The sequence below is a fragment of the Hyla sarda genome, chromosome 1 (assembly GCF_029499605.1).
Source record: "Hyla sarda isolate aHylSar1 chromosome 1, aHylSar1.hap1, whole genome shotgun sequence".
NCBI lineage: Eukaryota > Metazoa > Chordata > Amphibia > Anura > Hylidae > Hyla > Hyla sarda.
The window spans coordinates 307,707,058-307,716,737 of NC_079189.1; the positions used below are offsets into that span (position 1 = coordinate 307,707,058).

Below are 9,680 nucleotides of genomic sequence, written 5' to 3' on the forward strand. Positions count from 1 at the left end.
TGTTGTTTAGTTGCCTGTAGTTGTAATACTTGCTAGAGAGTGTGACCATATGTAAATTGACAAACAATAAATTACCATCTCTGCTGTTTTTAACAGAAACATGAACGTCAGGCCCAGCACCGGTATCAGCAGCAACAGCGCAGGAAGCGGGAGGAAGAGGAGAGACAACGACACGCCGATTATCATGCACGAAAAGAACGAGAGAGAGGGGGAGAGGAAGGAAGATCTGGTCAGGACTCTCAAACACATGAGAAGAACTCAAGTAAATCTAAGCCATGTGGTTCCCAAGGTGGGAGCGCTCATGACAAACCGAAGAGGCCCAGCTCCCTGCTGGCCAGCAATAATGTGCTCAAACTCAAGCAAATTATTCCCCTGCAAAGCAAATTCTTGTCAGGGACCAATGCCAAATCTCCACAATCTCCTCCAGGGGGAGATACCAAAATACCTAGCTTCCTGAGTTTCAAGTTCTTAAAATCTCCTGAAACTCGTAGAGAGGCAGCACCAGAAAGAGCTCATTCTCCAACCAAACCTTTCCATCCTGGGAAGCTGTTTAACTTTGGTAAAGGTGAAGGGCAAATAGGAGGCAATGGTTTGGGAGCACCTATTTCTCTGCAGCCTCGTGGGGCAACAGCTGTAATAGCCTCATCCGATGGGACAGTTCCTGGAAAGTCGCAGCTAAATGGAGTTTCAGAAGACATACCAGTGAATGATGCAGATGACCAGGGGAGGGCACAAAAACAGTGAGCTCCTTTGACCTAATGACTGCCTCCATTCCTGTAACAATATAAGGGCATGGAAGCACTACAAGAGGTGGAGGTGGGTTACTACTAGTGGGAAATATTTTCCCGCTGAGAATGTCTTAAGTGCATATCAGAGAGAATTCCAGTGGTCAGAGATGCCATCTTGCGTCATGAGCTACATTGGTGCAATATGCTATATACACATGTACCACCTTGTTACTTGAAGGTGCTGCATTGTATAATGATGCTGAGTATCGCTATACACTTCCAGCCTTACTGGATAATGAACTTTCTTTACTGTGGTATGATGCAGAGTATCCATATACACCTCCAAGATTTTAAATGAGCGGATCTCATAATACAGACATACTGCGCTGTACCATGATAATGATGATGATGAGTACCATACACACATTGAGTCTTCTCATCATAATGATGTCATGGTGAACACAGTAACTTAATATATCCAATACATATCTGAGCCCATAATACTGAAATTTCTGGGGTGTATAATGATGCAGAGTAAATCTTTACTAATCATTATCTTGTGGTTTTCCTCCTGATCAGATACAGATAGCAAATCTGAACTATGTTCTTGCTGCATGGCAATGGTTAGGGAAAGGAGATGGCAGTAGAGGTATTACAGCTGGTAAACTTTCCTCCAGTGCCTTATTGCAGGCCAATCTGACTGTGGAGAGGATTCACCTTGTCTCTACAACAGTTCACTACTGACCAGCTCCTCTCCACACCTCTGTGTAATAACTCTGCTGCCTTCTTCACTCCTGTTACTCATTTGCTGATCTAGAGGCCATATGTACGTTTCAATAGAAAACCGACAACAATGAAGCAAATAAGAGAGGCATCCTAAGTGTATATGTAAAGGTCTTGTCAAGTCACCATATGACAGTCATAGGATGGGTGAATGAAAAGAACTACAGTAATTGAAGGGGGTCCACGCTTCTGCACCCTCACATTGCACTTTTTCCCCTGTGATGGCTTTAGTTATCCGACGCTTGTATAACTCATCTGGAGACATTTACAAAACAGGAAGCAATTCACTTTTTTATGCTTGGCTTCCTGTTCTGTACTGGAACAATGTTCTTGGTCTTTGCTCATAACAGTCTGTCCCATACTGTATACCGAACAGTCTGACACTTTGTTAAATTTATCTTCCAAGGGTGGAATATTATAGGCTCTGCAAGTATCTGTAATGCAGAAAAAGACAAGCTATCCTCACTATTGTCTAGCACATACACATTGGTGTGGCATAAAGTTTTATGTCTGTATCTGACACGTAGTCTCAGAGTGCACCATAGATGAACATTTTGGTCCTTCTAGTTAGCCTGTCCATTGAAACATTACGTTGCCAGAGACTGCAGGTACATGGATATTGGATGCATATTAATCATAAGCAGCATTCAGTAAGTCAAAGCTGAAGCTACGTGCTTGTACCCTGCACACTTTTATATATAGAGACCCTGTCGCCATATCCTTTGTTTTATAGCACCAAGTGCAAATGGAATCCTGGCTGTGCAGGAAGCTTTCTATCTAATGTACTGCGCTCTACCAGGCTTTATACAGCCATTAAAGCAATAATGCTGTGAGTGGTGCTCCTGCTGGCAAAGGCATAGCATGTAGGCTGCATTCCTAAGACAACATCGAATAAGTACACAGCTGGGAAGAACACCGATAATTAATTCTATTCGCCTCAATGTTGTGCTACTGTGAGGTATTTGTCAGTGGATACTCCTAAAGAGAACCTGTCACACTGAAAGTGCAGTCTGACCTGACAGCATTGTGTTCTAGGGCAGGAGGATCTGAGCAGATTAATATATAGTTTTATAGGAAAGGATTTATGTATAATGTGTAACGTTGAAATAAATTCCTGCTTATTCTTGAGTCCAGTGGGTGGTCCAAATAAGACATTGGCAGCCATCCCTGTATGAGTGTGCATACAAAAACAACTGTCACACACTAGGACCACCCACTGGACTCCTAAACACAGGATAAGCAGTGATTCAGATCAATAATTTATCATTTATACTAAGTCCTTTTCTACAATACTATATATCAGTTCAGCACCTCCAGCTGTTTCAAGACTTTAATTCAAAGCACAGTAGAGGTGTAGTCCTCTGGAAAAATGGGACATCAAAGTAGGGGTGCAGACTTCAAACTGCACAGAACCGCTCCAGCCTTTAATTCAGCTCCATTAAAATCAGCGTGCCCAAGTGCTGGGAAGAGAGTCCGTGGTCAGCACTGGGCTGACTGACTGGTGGATAGGCAATATCAGTTTTGCGGTCTGCCTGCTTTCTGTGAGCCTTTTTTTATTTTTATTGACGCATGTGTGGTTGGATTAGAAGTGCCGACCTGATACTTTCTGAGTCTAGTGTCTCCAGCTGTAGAACATGCAGCTAATAGATCAGACAGCATGTTCCATGTGACAGGTTCCTTTTAACAGCCTCTTTCCAGATGCCCACATTATGCATGTGTTGGACATTTAAAGACAAGATTGGCGACCATCTAATGGGTGTGGGGGTTGAACGAAAGTAGGATCAGGGATGTTTGATTTCAACATGCAAACTCCTTAGTTGTCCTTATACCCTCTGAAAACACATGGATGCTTGACCAAGGCAAGAGTACATGTGTTGGGGAGGTTAAGAATAGACAGATGTTTATCCAACCACTTTCTAAGGTGTAAGCTATATGCTTGCTGCACCATTCATGAGTAGTAGCGTTACCATTGGTTCATTGATCCCAGGACATGAATAATATGCTTCATGGTGGGCTTAATCTAATACACCATTTCACAAACACTTTGTAGGTCAGTGTCTCCATGAGTTCATAGTAAAATGTTGCGTTAGCATAGAAACTGGGGTTGCCGGAATTTTTTCTTTTGAAATCTTTTTTTTTTTTTTTTACTTTTACATCTGTTGCTGTTTTAAGTCTTGTTTACATGGCCTACGTGTTTTTACTGGATACATGACACTATTTACTAATTTAAGATGACTTATGATCTTCATAGTTTTAAGAATCGATAGAAAGGACCTGTCAGGTTTTTGAATGATGTTGCAGGAAAATAATGCTTGGACCTGGTGAGCCATGAATTGCAAAAGTGTATGGTATGGTGGTGCTTCATATCTTCTGGTGTTAGGAATAACATAAAATAATTTTTACACACTTTTTATTGCAAGTATGTGGTCTGAGCTCTACATTCGAACAAAGGCATATGCCAAATACATTAAATGGGCACTGTCAGATCCAAAAACTTTTTATATGTTGTCACTGATGAAAATTTAAAGACCTTTTGTAATATGGTTGTTTAATATAATTTGAATATTTAACAAAACAGCTCCTGAAAATCCCATACCTACTGGGACAATAACCAGTCCTGCAGCAGAAACATCTTGTCCATGAGTCATGGACAAGAGATGACTCATGGACAAGGCTGCATAAACACACACCTATCACCTCCCACCACCGCAAGGGAGGGACACGCCCCCTTCCCCAGAGAGGATTTCTAATACTGTGAGCTAATGAAAAGAGGGATTTTTATAATAAATATAGGTGATAGGGGCATAAAAATAGTATGTACATAGTCAGGATTAGGTACTGATTAACAGGTTGTTACCATGATTCCCCTACCCAGTTAAATATACACATATACATACATATATGCACAAATCTAGAAATTCTAATATCACATAATTGGATTAAATAAAGAAATAAAACATGTACTAGATTCCAAGTCCATCTAATTTTCTAAAAAAAAAATCTCCCTTAATCCCCTAAACAGACCTTACCCTCCACTACAGATATTGTTACATAGTATTGCGCCCTAGTTGAGGCTTTTTACCTTTCTAACCTTATCTCTTCTAATATTAACCAACAATGATATAGTCTTACCAAATTGTATCTAATATTCAGAGAGAGTGTTTTGGGAAAAGCACATGAGACTAGCAAAAGCTCACTTTCCTACAAATCATTCGGCCCACACCATCCTTACTTTTACACATCTCCCTTATGGTTGCCCCCAATTGCCTTAGGTTTGCGCCACTACTATGGAACAAGCAACCCCCCCCCCTCCCCCACATGCATGCACACAGACTCTCACTCATGACCACTGGATAAGCAGCCCTGTTTGTCAATGTGATTGTGAGGTAATCACAGATTTTTGTCACTTAATTCCATTTCCATCATTGTGCTTAAAGGGGTATTCCAGGAAAAACTTTTTTTATATATCAACTGGCTCCAGAAAGTTAAACAGATTTGTAAATTACTTCTATTAAAAAATCTTAATCCTTTCAGTACTTATGAGCTTCTGAAGTTAAGGTTGTTCTTTTCTGTCTTAATCCTCTCTGATGACACCTGTGTTGGGAAACGCCCAGTTTAGAAGCAATCCCCATAGCAAACCTCTTCTAAACTGGGCGTTTCCCGAGACAGGGGTCATCAGAGAGAATTAAGACAGAAAAGAACAACCTTAACTTCAGAAGCTCATAAGTACTGAAAGGATTAAGATTCTTTAATAGAAGTAATTTACAAATCTGTTTAACTTTCTGGAGCCAGTTGATATATATAAAGTTTTTTCCTGGAATACCCCTTTAAAGGAGTAGTCCAGTGCTTAAAAACTTATCCCCTATCCTAAGGATAGGGGATAAATTTCAGATTGCGGGGGGTCCGACTGCTGGGGGCCCCCATGATCTCCTGTACAGGGCCCCGGCTCGCTGGCCAGATAGCGGGTGTCGACCACCACACGAAGCGGCGTCCGACACGCCCCCTCAATACAGTGCTGTTGCAGAGTCGGAGATTGCCGAAGGCAGCGGTCCGGCTCTGCCATAGAGTTATATTGAGGGGGCGTGTCAGCCGCAGCTTCGTACGATGGTCAACACGCCCCCTTCCCACGGGCTGCCGGGGCCCCGTACAGGAGATTTTGGGGGTCCCACCATTCTGGCCCCCCTCAATCTGAAACTTATTCCCTATCATTAGGATAGGGGATACATTTTTCAGCACTGGACTACTCCTTTAAACCAAATTGTTTGTGGCTACCCAGCTGCATGTCAAGTTATCACATGATAGCCCTAAAGATCTCCACAGAATCTCTACAATTCACCACCACACCGCCATCCCATAGTCCAGAAATGAAGAAGAAAACAAAAGTTACTATCTCCAATCTTTTTCTGCTCTGATTTTAATACACTTTACCTCTTTTTTAATCTGACCTTCCCTCATCCTCCTCCATTCCTTTTCTCTTTCACATCCTTTTGTTTTAACCAATTGCCTTCATCTATAGTTATGCTTTATTTTCTACCCCTAAGGCTATGTTCACACAATGGAATTCCGCTTGGAATGTTTGCACAGAGATTCCGCTGCAGCAGAGTCCTGTTGAATTCAACAGGATTCTGCTGGGTGTGTACGCGGTGGAATTTCCGTGACAGATGCTTCAAGCGTGTGAATTCCGTTTTCCTTGTCCGCAGAAAGAATGAACCTGTTCATTCTTTTTGCAGACACCACATGGAATGCATAGCTATCTATGAGATGGCGCATTTCTGGGCGGTACTAGCACCGGCATATTATTCTGGCGCCTGCTGTTTGCAGAATGTCTGCACAGAGATTTTCCGTGAGGACATTCCAGCGTGTGAACATAGCCTTAAAGATAACACATCCAGAATGTAAAGAGCCCACAACCATCACGGTGGCCCAGATTTACTATTATCTGACTGGGTTCTTTTCACCGGATTTACCAATTCAGTCCATGTATCGGGAAAATTGTTGGCTTAAACAAACCATTAACAGAAAAAATATAATTCAAAAAGCCCCACACTAGTTTTCACCATTTCTATAATTCTGTTGGATTTTTCTGACCGCTTTAAGATTTGTGGACAAAACTGCCTTTTTGTATAGATTTCAATAATAAATCTGTAGGGTTTTGAGGAAAAATCTGTGGACATGCTCACTTTATCGAGTAAAAAATACGATTTGTGAGTTTGTTCAGTTTTCTTCTTGTGAAGTGTTGTAATTTACATGAAATGCGCACCAAAATTAAGTCCCTAAAGCCGACCATAAACTGTTTGGGAAAGTAAATCTGGGCCATTGTCCAAGATTATTACTTTTATCTCGTGTCCACATGCCTGTCCCTCCCACACCCATACTAGAGGAAGAATCTAATATATTATAGTCTTCAGACAGTTGTGAAGATTATATACTACATTTTTCCACTACAAATCCTGCTATCTGGAAGCCATAAAAGTTATCAGAAATCCTTATCTGTGGTACTATAAAACCTGTATATGTGTGCGTTTACTGTATATTCCTCTTAAATCCATTCAAAGGAGTTTTGTGGGACTTGTAACACTGATGGAGTATCCTTAATATAGGTCATAAATATTAGATCAGTGGGCACCCCCATGATCAGCCAATTAAAGGAGCCACCGTGCTCCAGCCTCTTCATTGTTTACAGCTCTGTACATTTTGTAGTGGATGTTCCTGGCACTACAGCTTCTAAATCTATGTTAAACCGAAGTAGTCGCACTGATGTGCTAAGGATAGGCCATCAGTATTAAAGTTCCAAAAAGCTCCTCAGTTTACCTGTTTTTTAAATTACCATATAGTGATCATAGCTACAATAGGAACAGGATTGTGGCAAAGAAAAGGTTCCTGTGGATGAAGTCAAATGTGCAGTTTTCTATATTTGTGTGTAAATGTAGAGCTCAGACCATTGCCCTAATATAAAAACAAAAAACTGTTTTGCCAATTGACCCCTTTTTTAAATAGAAGTCAGCTGATCTCGACCCCCCCTGGTATTTAGCTTCTATCGCTGAGAAGAGACGTGCCAGGCCACTGATCCCTCTGTTCTGCAATAGAGTGCTGTCCTAAGTGGAGAACCACCCTTTATGATATATCTATACCTTAATAGGGCATACAGAAAGTTTGCCTTTACAAGACCATTCCTTTTAATTATCAGAATCTTGATCTGTTTAAAGGAGGTGAAGGAATCCTTGTGGTAAAACGTGCATCACTATAATGCAACCAGAGTCATTCTTAGGTCCGTGAGTGAAGTGTAAAATTATATAAGCTTTATTTCTTTATCTGTAAAAAGAAAAATCTTTATATCCAAGTACACACAGATTAGCAGAAATGTGGTAAAACCAACATGTTTTGAATCGGCATGGAGCTCTTAGTCATGGTTCTGGCCATGACTAAGAGTGCCATGAGTGTTCAATACTTGTTTGTTTTACATTTTTGCAGCAACCTGTAATAACTATTTTTCTTCGCTCAAAGACCTAAGAATCTGTTTTTTCCTGGAGTCCTTTTGCTGTCCTGCAGTAAAGGAAGATTAGGCAAAATGTCATGTGTGTATTTATTGGTTCATGCTTCTACTTGAATAATGACCCAAGCAAAATCAGGGACCTGTCCCACAACAACAATGTTGATATAACTAGCCCACCCAGTGCATAGGGAAGTTGCTGGCATATGCAAAGAAAACACAAATTCACTTTTATCGTCAGTCACATCATCTCCCTGTCCATATGAACCTATGCATATCTTGAATCAGTTTCTGTGTAATGTTGGGAGAAAATGTCCATTCATGTTAATCTCTGATTCCTTATCAGCTAAAGCCTTCTTCAGAGCTCCAGCTTATAAATTCAATCAGAAATAGTCAATATTTGCTGACTAGTCACCCTAGTACTGTACACTTGGTTTTCAGATAAGAAGGGGGGAGGAAAAAATTATATGATACGTACATAAAATATTTAAGGTATTGTAATATCCCCCTATTAGTAAAGTGCTTGGTAACCTCCCAAATATAATATGTAAACAGAAAAGACTGGAGTCCCTTATAAGTTTTTATAATAAAATATAAACAATTTTATTTTATTGATAATCACATTACATAAAAGGTAGGAGAATATCCACCCAGGAGGGGACGAGAATAAAGCAAAGGTGTCACTCAGGTATCCATTACAAAGTGCCTAGTGCATAATATACTAGAGAACTAACAAGCAGCATATACATAACAGGAAGAAAAGGTAAACAGAGTCTGTTGTGGAAAATAGTGCAGACACATAGGGTTTAAAGTATATACTTAGCCATACATGGTAATACAGAAGGCACAGGACACCGGAGCGACACCACCCCAACGCGGCGTTTCGGCAAATCACCCCTTGACAAAGGTTTGCCGAAACGCTGCGTTGGGGTGGTGTCACTCCGGTGTCCTGTGCCTTCTTTACCACCATGTATGGCTAATTATATACTTTAAACCCTATGTGTCTGCACTATTTTGCACAACAGACTCTGTTTACCTTTTCTTCCTGTTATGTATATGCTGCTTGTTAGTTCTCTAGTATATTATGCACTAGGCACTTTGTAATGGATACCTGAGTGACACCTTTGCTTTATTCTCGTCCCCTCCTGGGTGGATATTCTCCTACCTTTTATGTAATGTGATTATCAATAAAATAAAATTGTTTATATTTTCTTATAAAAACTTATAAGTGACTCCAGTCTTTTCTGTTTACACCCTAGTACTGTAGTATAATGAATAGAGTTGGTGCCACTGACCACCTGTATGGAGTATTGGTAGAATATTTAACCAGGGTTCAGTGTCTGACCGATCTGTTAAGTAGGTTGTTAAAGGGGTACGCGGGTGGGAAAAATATATATTTTCAAATCAACTAGTGCCAGAAAGTTAAACAGATTTGTAAATGACTTCTATTTGAAAAACGTAACTCTTCCAATACTTATCAGCTGCTGTATACTACAGAGGAAGTTGTGTAGTTCTTTCCAGTCTGACCACAGCGCTCTTTGCTGACACCTCTGTCAATGACAGGAACTGTTCGGAGCAGGAGAGGTTTTCTATGGAGATTTGCTTCTACTCTGGACAGTTTCTGACACTGACAGAGGTGTCAGCAGAGAGCACTGTTGTCAGACTGGAAAGAATTATAC

At 40.7% G+C, this 9,680-nt stretch overlaps 1 protein-coding gene across 4 annotated transcripts in view; it reads left to right on the forward strand.

The window, feature by feature from the left end:
• Positions 1-4,988, forward strand: part of ANO8 (anoctamin 8) — a 110,030-nt gene extending 105,042 nt beyond the window's left edge. For all 4 annotated transcript variants that reach the window (XM_056518229.1, XM_056518228.1, XM_056518230.1 and 1 more), the window contains exon 17: positions 97-4,988. In XM_056518229.1, the coding sequence (XP_056374204.1) occupies positions 97-744 (648 nt within the window). In that variant the 3' untranslated portion in view covers positions 745-4,988. The remainder of the gene's footprint in view (positions 1-96) is intronic.
• Positions 4,989-9,680: the final 4,692 nt, after the last annotated feature.